Raw genomic sequence first — 21466 nt, 5'->3', positions numbered from 1 at the left:
CACCGCCTGGTGTGGTAACAGCTCGACATCGCTACAGAGGGTTGTGCGAACGGCCCAGTACATAACTTGGGCCAAGCTTCCTGCCATCCAGGACCTATACAATAGGTGTTGTCAGAGGAAAGCCCATAAAATTGCTTTTTGGCAATTTTGCAGACATGTGGTCTGCAAAGAAACCACTTAAGGACACCAATAAGAAGAAGAGACTTGCTTTTGCCAAGAAACACGAGCAATGGACCTCTGTGAAGTGTTTATTTTGTCTGCAATTTCTGAGGCGGATAACTAATGAACTTATCCTCTGCAGCAGAGGTAACTCTGGGTCTTCCATTCCTGTGGCGGTCCTCATGAGAGCCAGTTTCATCATAACGCTTGATGGTCTTTGCGACTGCACTTGAAGAAACTTTCAAAGTTCTTTAAATTTTCCAGATTGACTGACCTTCATGTCTTAAAATAATGATGGCCTGTCGTTACTCTTTGCTTATTTGAGCTGTTCTTGCCATAATATGGACTTGGTTTTTTACCAAATAGGGCTATCTTCTGTATACCCCCCTACCTTGTCACAACACAACTGATTGGCTCGAACGCATTAAATTCCACATTAACTTTTAAGAAGGCACACCTGTTAATTGAAATGCATTCCCCTCTCTCCACTGGGATTCTCTGCCTCTAACCCTATTACAGGGGCTGAGTCACTGGCTTACTGGTGCTCTTCCATGCCATCCCTTGAGTGGGTTGAGTCACTGACGTGATCTTCCTGTCCGGGTTGGCGCCCCCCCTTGGGTTATGCCGTGGGGGAGATCTTTTTGGGTAATACTCGGCCTTGTCTCAGGATGGTAAGTTGGTGGTTGAAGATATCCCTCTAGTGGTGCGGGGGCTGTGCTTTGGCAAAGTGGGTGGGGTTATATCCTTCCTGTTTGGCCCTGTCCGGGATTATCATCGGATGGGGCCACAGTGTCTCCCGACCCCTCCTGTCTCAGCCTCCAGTATTTATGCTGCGGTAGTTTGTGTCGGGGGATAGGGTTAGTCTGTTATATCTGGAGTATTTCTCCTGTCTTATCCGAGGTCCTGTGTGAATTTAAGTATGCTCTCTCTAATTCTCTCTTTCTTTCTCTACTCCTGAGGTGCTGACCTGTTGCACCCTCGACAACCACTGTGATTATTCTTATTTGACCCTGCTGGTCATCTATGAACATTTGAACATCTCGGCCATGTTCTGTTATAATCTCCACCCGGCACAGCCAGAAGAGGACTGGCCACCCCTCATAGCCTGGTTCCTCTCTAGGTTTCTTCCTAGGTTCCTGCCTTTTCTAGGGAGTTTTTCCTAGCCACCGTGCTTCTACACCTGCATTGCTTGCTGTTTGGGGTTTTAGGCTGGGTTTCAGGCTGATGATCAGCTGATTGATTTGATTTGATGAAGCTGGTTGAGAGAATGCCAAGAGTGTGCAAAGCTGTCATCAAGGCAAAGGGTGGCTACTTTGAAGAATCTCACATTTATTTAGACTTGTTTAACACTTTTTTGGTTACTACATGATTCCATATGTGTTATTTCATAGTTTTGATGTCTTCAGTATTATTCTACGATGTAGAAAATAGAGGAAAACCCTGAAATGAGTAGGTGTTCTAAAACTTTTGACCTGTAGTGTATATCGATACTAGATCAATAATTTCTGTAGGCCTATCAATGATGATGTATATCGATACTAGATCAATAATTTCTGTAGGCCTATCAATGATGATGTATATCGATACTAGATCAATAATTTCTGTAGGCCTATCAATGATGATGTATATCGATACTAGATCAATAATTTCTGTAGGCCTATCAATGATCATGTATATCGATACTAGATCAATAATTTCTGTAGGCCTATCAATGATAATATATATCGATACTAGATCAATAATTACTATAGGCCTATCAATGATCATGTATATCGATACTAGATCAATAATTTCTGTAGGCCTATCAATGATAATATATATCGATACTAGATCAATAATTACTATAGGCCTATCAATGATCATGTATATCGATACTAGATCAATAATTTCTGTAGGCCTATCACTGATAATGTATATCGATACTAGATCAATAATTACTGTAGGCCTATCAATGATAATATATATCGATACTATACTGAACAAAAATATAAACGCAACATTTACAGTTGATATGAGGAAATCAGTCAATTGAAATCAATTCATTGGGCCCTAATCTATGGATTTCACATGACTGGGAATACAGATATGCATCTGTTGGTCACAGATACCTTTAAAGAAATGGGCCTCACAATGGACCTTTCTGAACATTCATACTGCCTTCGATTTAAATTGCAATTGTGTTCATTGTCAGTAGCTTATGCCTGCCCATACCATAACCCCACCGCCACCATGGGGCACTCTGCTGATGCCAATGTTGTGAGCAAGCCGCTCACCCACAAGACGCCAGACATGTGGTCTGCAGTTGTGAGGCCGGTTGGACGTACTGACAAATTCTCTGAAACGATGTTGCTGCATATGGTAGAGAAATGAACATAGAATTCTCTGGCAACAGCTCTGGTGGTCATTCCTGCAGATTGCACGCACCCTCAACGTGAGACATCTGTGCAGTGTGGCCTTGTGTCCCCAGCACAAGGTGCATCTGTGTAATGATCATGCTGTTTTAATCAGTTTATTGATATGCCACCTGTCAGGTGGATAGATTATCTTGGCAAAGGAGAAATGCTCACTAACAGGGATGTAAACAAATTTGTGCACAGAATTTCAGAGAAATATGCTTTTTGTGCACATGGAATATTTCTGGGATCTTATTTCAGCTCATGAAACATGGGACCAACACTTTACATGTCGTGTTTTATATTTTTGTTTAGTGTAATAATTAATATAGGCAGCGTAGCCTAGTGGTTAGAGCGTTGGACTAGTAACCGAAAGGTTGCAAGTTCAATTCCCCGAGCTGACAAGGTACAAATCTGTTGTTCTGCCCCTGAACAAGGCAGTTAACCCACTGTTCCTAGGCCGTCATTGTAAATAAGTATTTGTTCTTAACTAACTTGCCTCGTTAAATAAAGGTAAAATCAATAAATAGGCCTATCAATGATAGCTATGGGCTAATACAATGAATTTTAACTATTTGGAACAAAATCTGTTGTCCATTAATCAATTGCTAATTTCTAGTAATTTACTTAAAATTTGCCATTAAAGCTTATCACATATTGATGAGAATATAAATGTTTGGGATCAAGTTTTTTTTTTACTACTTTTTAAATAAAACTCGCCCCGTTCTGAGTCATGTTTTTCTGGTGGTCCCGGGGAAACGGACCCCTCCCCAGGTGTGTCCCACAGTTAATAAAACGTTTGGGAACCGCTGAGCTAGTCAGTCAACCAGCCAGTTAGCCAGTCAGCCAGCCAGGTAGTCAGTCAGCCAGCCAGCCAGGTAGTCAGTCAGCCAGCCAGGTAGTCAGTCAACCAGCCAGGTAGCCAGGTAGTCAGTCAGGTAGCCAGTCAACCAGCCAGTCAACCAGCCAGGTAGTCAGTCAACCAGCCAGGTAGCCAGTCAACCAGCCAGTCAACCAGCCAGGTAGCCAGTCAACCAGCCAGGTAGCCAGTCAACCAGCCAGGTAGCCAGTCAACCAGCCAGGTAGTCAGTCAACCAGCCAGGTAGTCAGTCAACCAGCCAGGTAGCCAGTCAACCAGCCAGGTAGCCAGTCAACCAGCCAGGTAGCCAGTCAAACAGCCAGGTAGTCAGTCAACCAGCCAGGTAGTCAGTCAACCAGCCAGGTAGTCAGTCAGCCAGCCAGGTAGTCAGTCAACCAGCCAGGTAGTCAGTCAACCAGCCAGGTAGCCAGTCAACCAGCCAGGTAGCCAGTCAACCAGCCAGGTAGTCAGTCAACCAGCCAGGTAGTCAGTCAACCAGCCAGGTAGCCAGTCAACCAGCCAGGTAGCCAGTCAACCAGTTGATGGTGTCCGTCTCCAGGGGTTTCTACCTTTCAATTCCTGTTAGCTGTAGCCACTCAAGCCGTGTCCCTGTTAATAGCTTTTCCAGGTAGGGTAGTGAGCAGCACAGGGAGGTGAGCAGAGCGGTGGCAGGGGGGCGGTGAGCAGAGCGGTGGCAGGGGGGCGGGGAGCAGAGCGGTGGTAGGTGTGGGGGGCAGAGCGGTGGTAGGGGGCGGGGAGATTTAATGTATGTTAACGAAGGTGAGGGATGTAGCAGTCTGAAGGTGAGGGATGATTGTTTTATTGATCACATTATTAGAACCTCTATTCTATCTAAGGTTATTGATCTGTCAGTCCTATACTGGGAGGACACGATCTCGCACTCTATCCCTCTCTCTCTCTCTCTCTCTCTCTCTCTATCCCCCTCTCGCTCTATCCCCCTCTCGCTCTATATTATCCCTCTCGCTCTATATCATTCTCGCTCTTTCCCTCTCTCTACCGGTTCTGTTTCTCGCTCTCTCTCGCTCTCCGTCCCTCGCTCTCTCTCTGTCCCTCGCTCTCTCTCTGTCCCTCGCTCTCTCTCTGTCCCTCGCTCTCTCGGCCTCTGTCCCTCGCGCTCTCTCGGCCTCTGTCCCTCGCGCTCTGTCCCTCGCGCTCTGTCCCTCTGTCCCTCGCGCTCTGTCCCTCGCTCTCTGTCCCTCTGTCCCTCGCTCTCTGTCCCTCGCGCTCTGTCCCTCTGTCCCTCGCGATCTGTCCCTCGCGCTCTCTCCCTCGCGCTCTGTCCCTCTGTCCCTCGCGCTCTCTCCCTCTGTCCCTCGCGCTCTCTCCCTCTGTCCCTCGCGCTCTGTCCCTCTGTCCCTCGCGCTCTGTCCCTCACGCTCTCTCCCTCTGTCCCTCGCGCTCTCTCCCTCTGTCCCTCGCGCTCTGTCCCTCACGCTCTCTCCCTCTGTCCCTCGCGCTCTCTCCCTCGCGCTCTCTCCCTCTGTCCCTCGCGCTCTCTCCCTCTGTCCCTCGCGCTCTCTCCCTCTGTCCCTCGCGCTCTCTCCCTCTGTCCCTCGCGCTCTGTCCCTCTGTCCCTCGCGCTCTGTCCCTCGCGCTCTCTCCCTCTGTCCCTCGCGCTCTGTCCCTCTGTCCCTCGCGCTCTGTCCCTCACGCTCTCTCCCTCTGTCCCTCGCGCTCTCTCCCTCTGTCCCTCGCGCTCTCTCCCTCTGTCCCTCGTGCTCTCTCCCTCTCTCCCTCGCGCTCTCTCCCTCTCTCCCTCTGTCCCTCGCTCTCTGTCCCTCGCTCTCTGTACCTCGCTCTCTCTCTCGCCCTCACTCACCCTCTTTCTGTCTATCCCTCTCTTTATCCATCCCTCTAACCCTCTATACATCCCTGGCTCTCTTCCTCTATCCCCCTCTCTTCCTCTATCCCCCTCTCTTCCTCTATCCCCCTTTCTATTCCTCTATCTCTCTATTCCCCCTCTCTCTCTCTCTCTATTCCTTTATCCATTCCTCTGTCCTCCCTCTCTCCTCTGACTTTGCCTCTCTTTCGCCCTCTATCATCCCTCTCTCTCTGTCCCTCTCACTCCCTCTATCCATCTCTATCCCTCTCTCTCACCACCTCCACCACGGACAGTGAGAGGTGTAAAATCTCACAGATTGTCCCTGTCTCTCTCTCTCAAATAGACGAGAACTTTATTCTCAAACACGACCGATCTTTCCTGTTGTCCATGGCCAACCGCGGCAAACACACCAACGGGTCACAATTCTTCATGTGAGTAGAAATTCATGAAAGTGTCATAACATTTACTTTCTGGTCGATAGGTTTCCACATGAGATGTCCTTCTGTAGCTGAGGTTCATTTCAGGTTCAGCTCATTTGTTTTGCTGTTTATCTGAGGCCTGTCTGTGTATTATGCCATGGCTAAGCATTGCAGATAGAGGCCTGTCTATATACAGGTGAAGTCGGAAGTTTACATACACCTTTAGCCAAATACATTTAAATTCAGTTTTTCACAATTCCTGACATTTAATCCTAGTAAAAATTTCCTGTCTTAGGTCAGTTAGGATCACCACTTTATTTTAAGAATGTGAAATGACAGAATAATAGTAGACAGAATGATTTATTTCAGCTTTTATTTCTTCCATCACAGTCCCAGTGGGTCAGAAGTTTACATACACTCAATTAGTATTTGGTAGCATTGCTTTTAAATTGTTTAATGGGTCAAATGTTTCGGGTAGCCTTCGACCTGCTTCACACAATAAGTTGGGTGAATTTTGTCCCATTCCTCCTGACAGAGCTGATGTAACTGAGTCAGGTTTGTAGGCCTCCTTGCTCGCACACACTTTTTCAGTTCTGCCCACAGATTTTCTATAGGATTGAGGTCAGGGCTTTGTGATGGCCACCACAATACCGTGACTTTGTTGTCCTTAAGCCATTTTGCCACAACTTTGGAAGTATGCTTGGGGTCCTTGTCCATTTGGAAGACCCATTTGCGACCAAGCTTTAACTTCCTGACTGATGTCTTGAGATGTTGCTTCAATATATCCACATCATTTTCCATCCTCCTGATGCCATCTATTTTGTGAAGTGCACCAGTCCCTCCTGCAGCAAAGCACCCTCACAAGATGATGCTGCCACCCCCGTGCTTCACGGTTGGGATGGTGTTCTTCGGCTTGCAAGCCTCCTCCTTTTTCCTCCAAACATAACGATGGTCATTATGGCCAATCAGTTCTATTTTTGTTTCATCAGACCAGAGGACATTTCTCCAGAAAGTACCATCTTTGTCCCTATGTGCAGTTGCAAACCGTAGTCTGGCTTTTTTATGGCGGTTTTGGAGCAGTGGCTTCTTCCTTGCTGAGCGGCCTTTCAGGTTATGTCTATATAGGACTCGTTTCACTGTGGCTATAGATACATTTGTACCTGTTTCCTCCAGCATCTTCACAAGGTCCTTTGCTGCTGTTCTGGGATTGATTTGCACTTTTCGCACCAAAGTACGTTCATCTTTAGGAGACAGAACGCATCTCCTTCCTGAGCGGTATGACGGCTGCGTGGTCCCATTGTGTTTACCTTTGCGTACTATTGTTTGTACAGATAAACGTGGTACCTTCAGGTGTTTAGAAATTGCGTCCAAGTATGAACCAGACTTGTGGAGGTCTACAATTGTTTTTCGGAGGTCTTGGCTGATTTCTTTTGATTTTCCCATGATGTCAAGAGAAGAGGCACTGAGTTTGAAGGTAGGCCTTGAAATACATCCACAGGTACACCTCCAATTGACTCAAATTATGTCAATTAGCCTATCAGAAGCTTCTAATGCCATGACATAATTTTCTGGAATTTTCCAAGCTGTTTAAATGCACAGTCAACTTAGTGTATGTAAACTTCTGACCCACTGGAATTGTGATACAGATTATTTCACTTATAATTCACTCTATGTAAACAATTGTTGGAAAAATGGCTTGTCATGCACAAAGTAGATGTTCTAACCGACTTGCCTAAACTATATAGTTTGTTGACAAGAAATTTGTGGAGTGGTTGAAAAACGAGTTTTAATGACTCCAACCTGAGTGTTTGTAAGCTTCCGACTTCAACTGTATGTATTATGTCAGGGCTAAGCACTGCAGAATAGAGGCCTGTGTATGTATTATGTCAGGGCTAAGCACTGCAGAATAGAGGCCTGTCTATGTGTTACGTCAGGGCTAAGCACTGCAGAATAGAGGCCTGTCTATGTGTTACGTCAGGGCTAAGCACTGCAGAATAGAGGCCTGTCTATGTGTTACGTCAGGGCTAGGCACTGCAGAATAGAGGCCTGTCTATTTGTGTATTCAAAGCTAAGCACTGCAAAATAGCATCATTTTGTCTGAATTTTACAACCCTTCTCCCCTTCAGTCAGCCGATGTGCTTTAATGCACAGAAATAAACAAACATGGATTCCTTATTTTTGCCCACAAATAAGTTACAATGTTTCTCTTGCCATTTTTGTGTAAAATTTGCAGAAAGTCATCGTGCTCTTCCAAGGTAATATGTCTCCGGGGCTGTTTCTGTTTCTCTCTCCTCTCTTCTCCTGTCTGTCTGTCTTTATCTCTCATTCACTAGTCTGTTTTAAACGTAGTAGGGCCCTATAAAATCACGGAATCCAGACAATTAAAATGGAATTCAACAATATTAAAAATGCATCAACTAAATGTATTGAATTTATTAGAAAAGTAATTTATTTTCCCCGGATTATCGTAAAACATGAAGAGTTATCAGCACGGGAATGTCTGTGTGCGTTTATCTACCACTTTTTGTAGTAGCTGTTAGCGATGATGCTAATGTAATGACTTCTCAGTTGAATGTTAACTACAATGTAACCAATGCCTACTTTGCAGAATATCATGATTATTTGCCTCAATCCAGTGGCCATTTTGTTTTGCAAACTCGGTCTCTGGCTGGTGCGCAGTTGAGTTAAATCATTTTTCCCAGATCTCAAAAGGGGTCTCCTGATGTGGTTTAAGCATGTTTGGTGGACTTAAAACATCAAATTTGATTGTTTTTCTATTATAAAAAGTGGGATTTTTGAGAGCGAAAACCTGAACCATTTTTGAAAAATGGAAACCTGGAAAAACTAAACGAGGAAACAGAATTTGGGGGAAAACTAGATGGAATCAGGCAAAGAAATGAAAGGGATTTTCTAGGGCCGTAACTTAATGTACACTATGAACACAGCCTCTTCTCTACTGCACCAGGGCAGCAACACAACAGAGCCAGCAGTCGTTTGAACATCCATCTAGATTATATATTATTGTAGTGTGAACATGTATTGTCTACTTCTGACATTGAGCACAGTGAGTCATTTGACATTTCGTCATGATGGTATAGCATGACAATGACTGTGTTGTCACAAAAGGTTCTGTTGTTCATGGCTCCAGTATACCTCAACACACACACCTGTCCTCACTGGATAACAGAATACCTCAACACACACACCCGTCCTCACCTCATAACAGAATGCCTCAACACACACACCTGTCCTCACCTGATAGCAGAATACCTCAACACACACCTGTCCTCAACTGATAACAGAATACCTCAACACACACCTGTCCTCACCTCATAACAGAATACCTCAACACACACCTGTCCTCACCTCATAACAGAATACCTCAACACACACCTGTCCTCACCTCATAACAGAATACCTCAACACACATCTGTCCTCACCTCATAACAGAATACCTCAACACACACCTGTCCTCATCTGATAGCAGAATACCTCAACACACACCTGTCCTCACCTGATAGCAGAATACCTCAACACACACCTGTCCTCACCTGATAGCAGAATACCTCTACACACACACCTGTCCTCACCTGATAGCAGAATACCTCAACACACACACCTGTCCTCACTGGATAACAGAATACCTCAACACACACCTGTCCTCACCTGATAGCAGAATACCTCAACACACACCTGTCCTCACCTGATAGCAGAATACCTCAACACACACCTGTCCTCACCTGATAGCAGAATACCTCAACACACACACCTGTCCTCACCTGATAGCAGAATACCTCAACACACACACCTGTCCTCACTGGATAACAGAATACCTCAACACACACCTGTCCTCACTGGATAACAGAATACCTCAACACACACCTGTCCTCACCTCATAACAGAATACCTCAACACACACACCTGTCCTCACTGGATAACAGAATACCTCAACACACACCTGTCCTCACTGGATAACAGAATACCTCAACACACACCTGTCCTCACCTCATAACAGAATACCTCAACACACACACCTGTCCTCACTGGATAACAGAATACCTCAACACACACCTGTCCTCACCTCATAACAGAATACCTCAACACACACCTGTCCTCACCTCATAACAGAATACCTCAACACACACCTGTCCTCACCTCATAACAGAATACCTCAACACACACCTGTCCTCACCTGATAGCAGAATACCTCAACACACACCTGTCCTCACCTCATAACAGAATACCTCAACACACACCTGTCCTCACCTGATAACAGAATACCTCAACACACACCTGTCCTCACCTGATAGCAGAATACCTCAACACACACCTGTCCTCACCTGATAGCAGAATACATCAACACACACACCTGTCCTCACCTGATAGCAGAATACATCAACACACACACCTGTCCTCACCTCATAACAGAATACCTCAACACACACCTGTCCTCACCTGATAACAGAATACCTCAACACACACACCTGTCCTCACTGGATAACAGAATACCTCAACACACACACCTGTCCTCACCTGATAACAGAATACCTCAACACACACCTGTCCTCACCTCATAACAGAATACCTCAACACACACCTGTCCTCACCTCATAACAGAATACCTCAACACACACACCTGTCCTCACTGGATAACAGAATACCTCAAAACAAACACCTGTCCTCACTGGATAACAGAATACCTCAACACACACACCTGTCCTCACCTCATAACAGAATACCTCAACACACACCTGTCCTCACCTCATAACAGAATACCTTAACACACACCTGTCCTCACCTCATAACAGAATACCTCAACACACACACCTGTCCTCACCTCATAGCAGAATACCTCAACACACACCTGTCCTCACCTGATAACAGAATACCTCAACACACACCTGTCCTCACCTGATAACAGAATACCTCAACACACACACCTGTCCTCACCTCATAACAGAATACCTCAACACACACCTGTCCTCACCTCATAGCAGAATACCTCAACACACACCTGTCCTCACCTCATAACAGAATACCTCAACACACACACCTGTCCTCACCTCATAGCAGAATACCTCAACACACACCTGTCCTCACCTCATAGCAGAATACCTCAACACACACCTGTCCTCACCTCATAACAGAATACCTCAACACACACACCTGTCCTCACCTCATAACAGAATACCTCAACACACACACATGTCCTCACTGGATAACAGAATACCTCAACACACACACCTGTCCTCACCTCATAACAGAATGCCTCAACACACACAGCTGTCCTCACTGGATAACAGAATACCTCAACACACACACCTGTCCTCACCTCATAACAGAATACCTCAACACACACACCTGTCCTCACTGGATAACAGAATACCTCAACACACACACCTGTCCTCACCTCATAACAGAATACCATCAACTATAGCTCTTCTTTAAGCCCAGTATAATTGGTCATGACATTTTTTACCTCCTAAAATAAACATTTCAAAGACGTGTTGCAGATGAGTGCTATGTAATAATGGTTGTGGTTGCCGTGATCTGTCCTCTCATTCTCTCCCTCCTTTCTCGCTGTGTTCCATAACTCTGCCCGGGCCATACTGGACTGTAACCCTAACCCAACCCTGGTTGGATTCCTCGAACAGAACCACCAAGACAGCACCTCATCTCGATGGGTATGTCTTGTCTCACGACCTTGCAGCTCCAGAGAAGGTTTACTTGGCAGTACACATAACATTAATCAGTACAACTATCTTGGTTGGCCCTAACCTCTCTGTGGTACTGTGGTCCCTAACCTCTCCGTGGTCCCTAACCTCTCTGTGGTACTGTGGTCCCTAACCTCTCTGTGGTATTGTGGTCCCTAACCTCTCTGTGGTACTGTGGTCCCTAACCTCTCTGTGGTACTGTGGTCCCTAACCTCTCTGTGGTCCCTAACCTCTCTGTGGTCCCTAACCTCTCTGTGGTCCCTAACCTCTCTGTGGTCCCTAACCTCTCTGTGGTCCCTAACCTCTCTGTGGTCCCTAACCTCTCTGTGGTCCCTAACCTCTCTGTGGTCCCTAACCTCTCTGTGGTACTGTGGTCCCTAACCTCTCTGTGGTCCCTAACCTCTCTGTGGTACTGTGGTCCCTAACCTCTCTGTGGTACTGTGGTCCCTAACCTCTCTGTGGTCCCTAACCTCTCTGTGGTCCCTAACCTCTCTGTGGTCCCTAACCTCTCTGTGGTCCCTAACCTCTCTGTGGTACTGTGGTCCCTAACCTCTCTGTGGTCCCTAACCTCTCTGTGGTCCCTAACCTCTCTGTGGTCCCTAACCTCTCTGTGGTCCCTAACCTCTCCACCCCTCTCTGACCCCTTCTCCTCTCTGCAGGGTCCATGTGGTGTTTGGCCTGGTCATCTCAGGCTTTGAGGTGATCAAGAGGATTGAGGGTCTGAAGACGGACGGAGCCAGCAGGCCGTATGCTGATGTTAGGGTTATGGACTGTGGTCAACTCATCACTAAGTCAGCCAACGATGGTAGGGACCACACTGCCTAGTCCCTCCCTCCCTCCCTCCATGGAGTAAATTATCTGTCATTCACTCCTGTGTTATCCCTTAGCTATTTAACTAGACTGGTAGTTTGTATTGTATTTATTATGGATCCCCATTAGTTCCTGCCAAGGCAGCAGCTACTCTTCCTGTGGTTTATTATGGATCCCCATTAGTTCCTGCCAAGGCAGCAGCTACTCTTCCTGGGGTTTATTAGGGATCCCCATTAGTTCCTGCCAAGGCAGCAGCTACTCTTCCTGGGGTTTATTATGGATCCCCATTAGTTCCTGCCAAGGCAGCAGCTACTCTTCCTGTGGTTTATTATGGATCCCCATTAGTTCCTGCCAAGGCAGCAGCTACTCTTCCTGGGGTTTATTATGGATCACCATTAGTTCCTGCCAAGGCAGCAGCTACTCTTCCTGGGGTTTATTATGGATCCCCATTAGTTCCTGCCAAGGCAGCAGCTACTCTTCCTGGGGTTTATTATGGATCCCCATTAGTTCCTGCCAAGGCAGCAGCTACTCTTCCTGGGGTTTATTATGGATCCCCATTAGTTCCTGCCAAGGCAGCAGCTACTCTTCCTGGGGTTTATTATGGATCCCCATTAGTTCCTGCCAAGGCAGCAACTACTCTTCCTGGGGTTTATTATGGATCCCCATTAGTTCCTGCCAAGGCAGCAGCTACTCTTCCTGGGGTTTATTATGGATCCCCATTAGTTCCTGCCAAGGCAGCAGCTACTCTTCCTGGGGTTTATTATGGATCCCCATTAGTTCCTGCCAAGGCAGCAGCTACTCTTCCTGGGGTTTATTATGGATCCCCATTAGTTCCTACCAAGGCAGCAGCTACTCTTCCTGGGGTTTATTATGGATCCCCATTAGTTCCTGCCAAGGCAGCAGCTACTCTTCCTGGGGTTTATTATGGATCCCCATTAGTTCCTGCCAAGGCAGCAGCTACTCTTCCTGGGGTTTATTATGGATCCCCATTAGTTCCTGCCAAGGCAGCAGCTACTCTTCCTGGGGTTTATTATGGATCCCCATTAGTTCCTGCCAAGGCAGCAGCTACTCTTCCTGGGGTTTATTATGGATCCCCATTAGTTCCTGCCAAGGCAGCAGCTACTCTTCCTGGGGTTTATTATGGATCCCCATTAGTTCCTGCCAAGGCAGCAGCTACTCTTCCTGGGGTTTATTATGGATCCCCATTAGTTCCTGCCACGGCAGCAGCTACTCTTCCTGGGGTTTATTATGGATCCTCATTAGTTCCTGCCAAGGCAGCAGCTACTCTTCCTGGGGTTTATTATGGATCCCCATTAGTTCCTGCCAAGGCAGCAGCTACTCTTCCTGTGGTTTATTATGGATCCCCATTAGTTCCTGCCAAGGCAGCAGCTACTCTTCCTGTGGTTTATTATGGATCCCCATTAGTTCCTGCCAAGGCAGCAGCTACTCTTCCTGGGGTTTATTAGAGATCCCCATTAGTTCCTGCCAAGGCAGCAGCTACTCTTCCTGGGGTTTATTATGGATCCCCATTAGTTCCTGCCAAGGCAGCAGCTACTCTTCCTGGGGTTTATTATGGATCCTCATTAGTTCCTGCCAAGGCAGCAGCTACTCTTCCTGGGGTTTATTATGGATCCCCATTAGTTCCTGCCAAGGCAGCAGCTACTCTTCCTGGGGTTTATTAGAGATCCCCATTAGTTCCTGCCAAGGCAGCAGCTACTCTTCCTGGGGTTTATTATGGATCCCCATTAGTTCCTGCCAAGGCAGCAGCTACTCTTCCTGGGGTTTATTAGAGATCCCCATTAGTTCCTGCCAAGGCAGCAGCTACTCTTCCTGGGGTTTATTAGAGATCCCCATTAGTTCCAGCCAAGGCAGCAGCTACTCTTCCTGGGGTTTATTATGGATCCCCATTAGTTCCTGCCAAGGCAGCAGCTACTCTTCCTGGGGTTTATTAGAGATCCCCATTAGTTCCTGCCAAGGCAGCAGCTACTCTTCCTGGGGTTTATTATGGATCCCCATTAGTTCCTGCCAAGGCAGCAGCTACTCTTCCTGGGGTTTATTATGGATCCCCATTAGTTCCTGCCAAGGCAGCAGCTACTCTTCCTGGGGTTTATTATGGATCCCCATTAGTTCCTGTCAAGGCAGCAGCTACTCTTCCTGGGGTTTATTATGGATCCCCATTAGTTCCTGCTAAGGCAGCAGCTACTCTTCCTGGGGTTTATTATGGATCCCCATTAGTTCCTGCCAAGGCAGCAGCTACTCTTCCTGGGGTTTATTATGGATCCCCATTAGTTCCTGCCAAGGCAGCAGCTACTCTTCCTGGGGTTTATTATGGATCCCCATTAGTTCCTGCCAAGGCAGCAGCTACTCTTCCTGGGGTTTATTATGGATCCCCATTAGTTCCTGCCACGGCAGCAGCTACTCTTCCTGGGGTTTATTATGGATCCCCATTAGTTCCTGCCAAGGCAGCAGCTACTCTTCCTGGGGTTTATTATGGATCCCCATTAGTTCCTGCCAAGGCAGCAGCTACTCTTCCTGGGGTCCAGCAAAATTAAGGCAGTTATATAATTGTTCCATAAGTTGTATTTTTATCTGTTTCTTAGGTTCTTGGGTGTCTGAGCTGTGTGCCAGTAGTTCAAACAGACATCTCATTGAATTCAACATGTCAATACCTCTTACAAATACAAGTAGTGATGAAGTCAATCTCTCCTCCACTTTCAGCCAGGAGAGATGCATATGCATTTTATTAATATTAGCTCTTTGTGTACATCCAAGGGCCAGCCGTGCTGCCCTGTTCTGAGCCAATTGCAATTTTCCTAAGTCTCTCTTTGTGGCACCTGACCCCACGACTGAACAGTAGTCCAGGTGAGACAAAACTAGGGCCTGTAGGACCTGCCTTGTTGATAGTGCTGTTAAGAAGGTAGAAACTAGGGCCTGTAGGACCTGCCTTGTTGATAGTGTTGTTAAGAAGGTAGAAACTAGGGCCTGTAGGGCCTGCCTTGTTGATAGTGCTGTTAAGAAGGTAGAAACTAGGGCCTGTAGGACCTGCCTTGTTGATCGTGTTGTTAAGAAGGTAGAAACTAGGGCCTGTAGGACCTGCCTTGTTGATAGTGTTGTTAAGAAGGTAGAAACTAGGGCCTGTAGGACCTGCCTTGTTGATAGTGTTGTTAAGAAGGTAGAAACTAGGGCCTGTAGGACCTGCCTTGTTGATAGTGTTGTTAAGAAGGTAGAAACTAGGGCCTGTAGGACCTGCCTTGTTAATAGTGCTGTTAAGAAGGTAGAAACTAGGGCCTGTAGGACCTGCCTTGTTGATAGTGTTGTTAAGAAGGTAGAAACTAGGGCCTGTAGGACCTGCCTTGTTGATGGTGTTGTTAAGAAGGTAGAAACTAGGGCCTGTAGGACCTGCCTTGTTGATAGTGTTGTTAAGAAGGTAGAAACTAGGGCCTGTAGGACCTGCCTTGTTGATAGTGTTGTTAAGAAGGTAGAAACTAGGGCCTGTAGGACCTGCCTTGTTAATAGTGCTGTTAAGAAGGTAGAAACTAGGGCCTGTAGGACCTGCCTTGTTGATAGTGTTGTTAAGAAGGTAGAAACTAGGGCCTGTAGGACCTGCCTTGTTGATGGTGTTGTTAGGAAGGTAGAAACTAGGGCCTGTAGGACCTGCCTTGTTGATAGTGCTGTTAAGAAGGTAGAAACTAGGGCCTGTAGGACCTGCCTTGTTGATAGTGTTGTTAAGAAGTTAGAAACTAGGGCCTGTAGGACCTGCCTTGTTGATAGTGCTGTTAAGAAGGTAGAAACTAGGGCCTGTAGGACCTGCCTTGTTGATAGTGCTGTTAAGAAGGTAGAAACTAGGGCCTGTAGGACCTGCCTTGTTGATAGTGCTGTTTAGAAGGTAGAAACTAGGGCCTGTAGGACCTGCCTTGTTGATAGTGTTGTTAAGAAGGTATAAACTAGGGCCTGTAGGACCTGCCTTGTTGATAGTGCTGTTAAGAAGGTAGAAACTAGGGCCTGTAGGACCTGCCTTGTTGATAGTGTTGTTAAGAAGGTAGAAACTAGGGCCTGTAGGACCTGCCTTGTTGATGGTGTTGTTAGGAAGGTAGAAACTAGGGCCTGTAGGACCTGCCTTGTTGATAGTGCTGTTAAGAAGGTAGAAACTAGGGCCTGTAGGACCTGCCTTGTTGATAGTGTTGTTAAGAAGTTAGAAACTAGGGCCTGTAGGACCTGCCTTGTTGATAGTGCTGTTAAGAAGGTAGAAACTAGGGCCTGTAGGACCTGCCTTGTTGATAGTGCTGTTAAGAAGGTAGAAACTAGGGCCTGTAGGACCTGCCTTGTTGATAGTGCTGTTTAGAAGGTAGAAACTAGGGCCTGTAGGACCTGCCTTGTTGATAGTGTTGTTAAGAAGGTATAAACTAGGGCCTGTAGGACCTGCCTTGTTGATAGTGCTGTTAAGAAGGTAGAAACTAGGGCCTGTAGGACCTGCCTTGTTGATAGTGCTGTTAAGAAGTTAGAAACTAGGGCCTGTAGGACCTGCCTTGTTGATAGTGCTGTTAGGAAGGTAGAAACTAGGGCCTGTAGGACCTGCCTTGTTGATAGTGTTGTTAAGAAGGTAGAAACTAGGGCCTGTAGGACCTGCCTTGTTGATAGTGTTGTTAAGAAGTTAGAAACTAGGGCCTGTAGGACCTGCCTTGTTGATAGTGTTGTTAAGAAGGTAGAAACTAGGGCCTGTAGGACCTGCCTTGTTGATAGTGCTGTTAAGAAGGTAGAAACTAGGGCCTGTAGGACCTGCCTTGTTGATAGTGCTGTTAAGAAGGTAGAAACTAGGGCCTGTAGGACCTGCCTTGTTGATAGTGTTGTTAAGAAGTTAGAAACTAGAGCCTGTAGGACCTGCCTTGTTGATAGTGCTGTTAAGAAGGTAGAAACTAGGGCCTGTAGGACCTGCCTTGTTGATAGTGCTGTTAGGAAGGTAGAAACTAGGGCCTGTAGGACCTGCCTTGTTGATAGTGCTGTTAAGAAGGTAGAAACTAGGGCCTGTAGGACCTGCCTTGTTGATAGTGCTGTTTAGAAGGTAGAAACTAGGGCCTGTAGGACCTGCCTTGTTGATAGTGTTGTTAAGAAGGTATAAACTAGGGCCTGTAGGACCTGCCTTGTTGATAGTGCTGTTAAGAAGGTAGAAACTAGGGCCTGTAGGACCTGCCTTGTTGATAGTGCTGTTAAGAAGTTAGAAACTAGGGCCTGTAGGACCTGCCTTGTTGATAGTGCTGTTAGGAAGGTAGAAACTAGGGCCTGTAGGACCTGCCTTGTTGATAGTGCTGTTAAGAAGGTAGAAACTAGGGCCTGTAGGACCTGCCTTGTTGATAGTGTTGTTAAGAAGTTAGAAACTAGGGCCTGTAGGACCTGCCTTGTTGATAGTGTTGTTAAGAAGGTAGAAACTAGGGCCTGTAGGACCTGCCTTGTTGATAGTGCTGTTAAGAAGGTAGAAACTAGGGCCTGTAGGACCTGCCTTGTTGATAGTGCTGTTAAGAAGGTAGAAACTAGGGCCTGTAGGACCTGCCTTGTTGATAGTGTTGTTAAGAAGTTAGAAACTAGAGCCTGTAGGACCTGCCTTGTTGATAGTGTTGTTAAGAAGGTAGAAACTAGAGCCTGTAGGACCTGCCTTGTTGATAGTGCTGTTAAGAAGGTAGAAACTAGGGCCTGTAGGACCTGCCTTGTTGATCGTGTTGTTAAGAAGGTAGAAACTAGGGCCTGTAGGACCTGCCTTGTTGATAGTGTTGTTAAGAAGGTAGAAACTAGGGCCTGTAGGACCTGCCTTGTTGATAGTGTTGTTAAGAAGGTAGAAACTAGGGCCTGTAGGACCTGCCTTGTTGATAGTGCTGTTAAGAAGGTAGAAACTAGGGCCTGTAGGACCTGCCTTGTTGATAGTGCTGTTTAGAAGGTAGAAACTAGGGCCTGTAGGACCTGCCTTGTTGATAGTGTTGTTAAGAAGGTATAAACTAGGGCCTGTAGGACCTGCCTTGTTGATAGTGCTGTTAAGAAGGTAGAAACTAGGGCCTGTAGGACCTGCCTTGTTGATAGTGCTGTTAAGAAGTTAGAAACTAGGGCCTGTAGGACCTGCCTTGTTGATAGTGCTGTTAGGAAGGTAGAAACTAGGGCCTGTAGGACCTGCCTTGTTGATAGTGCTGTTAAGAAGGTAGAAACTAGGGCCTGTAGGACCTGCCTTGTTGATAGTGTTGTTAAGAAGGTAGAAACTAGGGCCTGTAGGACCTGCCTTGTTGATAGTGTTGTTAAGAAGGTAGAAACTAGGGCCTGTAGGACCTGCCTTGTTGATAGTGCTTGTTAAGAAGGTAGAAACTAGGGCCTGTAGGACCTGCCTTGTTGATAGTGTTGTTAAGAAGGTAGAAACTAGGGCCTGTAGGACCTGCCTTGTTGATAGTGTTGTTAAGAAGGTAGAAACTAGGGCCTGTAGGACCTGCCTTGTTGATAGTGTTGTTAAGAAGGTAGAAACTAGGGCCTGTAGGACCTGCCTTGTTGATAGTGTTGTTAAGAAGGTAGAAACTAGGGCCTGTAGGACCTGCCTTGTTGATAGTGTTGTTAAGAAGGTAGAAACTAGGGCCTGTAGGACCTGCCTTGTTGATAGTGTTGTTAAGAAGGTAGAAACTAGGGCCTGTAGGACCTGCCTTGTTGATAGTGTTGTTAAGAAGGTAGAAACTAGGGCCTGTAGGACCTGCCTTGTTGATAGTGTTGTTAAGAAGGTAGAAACTAGGGCCTGTAGGACCTGCCTTGTTGATAGTGTTGTTAAGAAGGTAGAAACTAGGGCCTGTAGGACCTGCCTTGTTGATAGTGTTGTTAAGAAGGTAGAAACTAGGGCCTGTAGGACCTGCCTTGTTGATAGTGTTGTTAAGAAGGTAGAAACTAGGGCCTGTAGGACCTGCCTTGTTGATAGTGTTGTTAAGAAGGTAGAAACTAGGGCCTGTAGGACCTGCCTTGTTGATAGTGTTGTTAAGAAGGTAGAAACTAGGGCCTGTAGGACCTGCCTTGTTGATAGTGTTGTTAAGAAGGTAGAAACTAGGGCCTGTAGGACCTGCCTTGTTGATAGTGTTGTTAAGAAGGTAGAAACTAGGGCCTGTAGGACCTGCCTTGTTGATAGTGTTGTTAAGAAGGTAAAACTAGGGCCTGTAGGACCTGCTTGTTGATAGTGTTGTTAAGAAGGTAGAAACTAGGGCCTGTAGGACCTGCCTTGTTGATAGTGTTGTTAAGAAGGTAGAAACTAGGGCCTGTAGGACCTGCCTTGTTAATAGTGCTGTTAAGAAGGTAGAAACTAGGGCCTGTAGGACCTGCCTTGTTGATAGTGTTGTTAAGAAGGTAGAAACTAGGGCCTGTAGGACCTGCCTTGTTGATGGTGTTGTTAGGAAGGTAGAAACTAGGGCCTGTAGGACCTGCCTTGTTGATAGTGCTGTTAAGAAGGTAGAAACTAGGGCCTGTAGGACCTGCCTTGTTGATAGTGCTGTTTAGAAGGTAGAAACTAGGGCCTGTAGGACCTGCCTTGTTGATAGTGTTGTTAAAGATATAAACTAGGGCCTGTAGGACCTGCCTTGTTGATAGTGCTGTTAAGAAGGTAGAAACTAGGGCTGTAGGACCTGCCTTGTTGATAGTGCTGTTAAGTGAGACTTCAAAACCATTATTACACTGGGAAAAAACACCATTGAAGAACTAAGACTTCTAACAGCCCAGTCAGTGGTTGTAACATCTGATGCCTCCCTTACCGTTCTCTGTTCGTCTCCCTCTCGGACTTGGAATGTGTGCTCGAAGATGGAGTACATGACTCTACCGATGCCAAAGGAGGGTTCGATGACATTAGGGACCACCTCCTCCACTGTAGTGAAGCAGAAACACATTCGGGAATCAGTTACACAAAGTACAGTCTTCCTGCATGTCTTCCATCCAGTAGAAAGAGGATGTCAGTACACAACCTCCTCTAGAAGATGTCTAGGTTGTCCTCACCATGCAGGGTCTTCTGAAAGCGCTTCACACTGACCATGTCCTTGGTGAGTTTAAAAGTCTTTCCCTCCGTCTCTATGGTGAACTCCCTGGGGGAAGGTGACCATTAGGTTGAGCATTGTCAATGACACTGGAATATTGCGTAACATTACGGAGGTTAAAGTATGACATCTATTGCTTCTGTCACATATGACCTTCACTACTCACCCGCTGCTGTTGAGTAGCATCTCCTGTTCAGTGATGAAACACTCGTCACAGACAGCTAGGTACTCCATCGCTAGTTTGGCGTCCTTCTTATAGGCTTTACCGATGGCTCCCTTATTGGGCTCAAACTGGACGATATCTACTACTTTGGGTTCTTTAAGAGGCTTCTCGGCCACTAGCTGGACCTTGGTAGCCCGGGCGTGGCACAGCAGGTCAAAACAGGAGCGGTCGGCACAGCCCACTATCTCGATCCAGCCCTGCAGGAAACAGGAGGAACACAGGGTTATTATGGGGGGAAGGTTAAAGCAACACAAGATAAGAACTTCAAAGTGTAGACAAAGCTAGCAGTGGAGGGTGGGAACTACGTAGGATGTTTTGGTCTCTGCGTCCCAGCAGTCATAGTGGGTTAAGGTTAGGGGTTAGGGGTCATGGAGGAACTACGTAGGATGTTTTGGTCTCTGCGTCCCAGCAGTCAGTGGGGTAAGGTTAGGGGTTAGGGGTCATGGAGGACCTACATAGGATGTTTTGGTCTCTGCATCCCAGCAGTCATAGTGGGTTAAGGTTAGAGGTTAGGGGTCATGGAGGAACTACGTAGGATGTTTTGGTCTCTGCGTCCCAGCAGTCAGTGGGGTAAGGTTAGGGGTTAGGGTCATGGAGGCCCTACATAGGATGTTTTGGTCTCTGCATCCCAGCATTTAGTGGGGTAAGGTTAGGGGTTAGGGGTCATGGAGGACCTACATAGGATGTTTTGGTCTCTGCGTCCCAGCAGGCATAGAGGGTTAAGGTTAGAGGTTAGGGGTCATGGAGGACCTACATAGGATGTTTTGGTCTCTGCATCCCAGCAGTCATAGTGGGTTAAGGTTAGAGGTTAGGGGTCATGGAGGACCTACATAGGATGTTTTGGTCTCTGCATCCCAGCAGTCATAGTGGGTTAAGGTTAGGGGTTAGGGGTCATGGAGGACCTACATAGGATGTTTTGGTCTCTGCATCCCAGCAGTCATAGTGGGTTAAGGTTAGAGGTTAGGGGTCATGGAGGACCTACGTAGGATGTTTTGTCTCTGCATCCCAGCAGTCAT

At 46.6% G+C, this 21466-nt stretch overlaps 2 protein-coding genes across 2 annotated transcripts in view; one reads left to right on the top strand and one right to left on the bottom strand.

The window, feature by feature from the left end:
- LOC120027937 (NK-tumor recognition protein-like) overlaps positions 1 to 12212 on the top strand; it is a 20058-nt gene extending 7846 nt beyond the window's left edge. Inside the window, exons 3-5 of the mRNA XM_038973030.1 lie at positions 5598 to 5685; positions 11328 to 11357; positions 12047 to 12212. Coding sequence (XP_038828958.1) covers positions 5598 to 5685; positions 11328 to 11357; positions 12047 to 12212 — 284 coding nt within the window. The remainder of the gene's footprint in view (positions 1 to 5597; positions 5686 to 11327; positions 11358 to 12046) is intronic.
- Positions 12209 to 21466, bottom strand: gars1 (glycyl-tRNA synthetase 1). The gene is made up of 6 exons (XM_038973029.1): positions 21433 to 21466; positions 20982 to 20998; positions 20394 to 20647; positions 20190 to 20275; positions 19830 to 20061; positions 12209 to 12227 (listed from the first exon to the last, which is right to left on the bottom strand). The coding sequence occupies exons 1-6, from the start codon at positions 21464 to 21466 to the stop codon at positions 12209 to 12211; spliced, it is 642 nt and encodes a 213-aa protein (XP_038828957.1).

Source organism: Salvelinus namaycush, chromosome 33 (genome assembly GCF_016432855.1).
Source record: "Salvelinus namaycush isolate Seneca chromosome 33, SaNama_1.0, whole genome shotgun sequence".
In the NCBI taxonomy this organism is placed as follows: Eukaryota; Metazoa; Chordata; class Actinopteri; order Salmoniformes; family Salmonidae; genus Salvelinus; species Salvelinus namaycush.
This window is presented reverse-complemented; position numbering and strand designations above follow the sequence as displayed.

What these genes read in the sequence shown, in the direction of transcription:
- gars1 (XM_038973029.1), bottom strand. Translation starts at nt 21,466, where the DNA reads ATGACTGCTGGGATGCAGAGACAAAACATCCTAC. An exon ending in ATGCTACTCAACAGCAGCGG is followed by an intron (nt 20,276 to 20,393) that starts GTGAGTAGTGAA and finishes ACCTTCCCCCAG; the next exon opens with GGAGTTCACCATAGAGACGG. An exon ending in CTTTCAGAAGACCCTGCATG is followed by an intron (nt 20,062 to 20,189) that starts GTGAGGACAACC and finishes GCTTCACTACAG; the next exon opens with TGGAGGAGGTGGTCCCTAAT.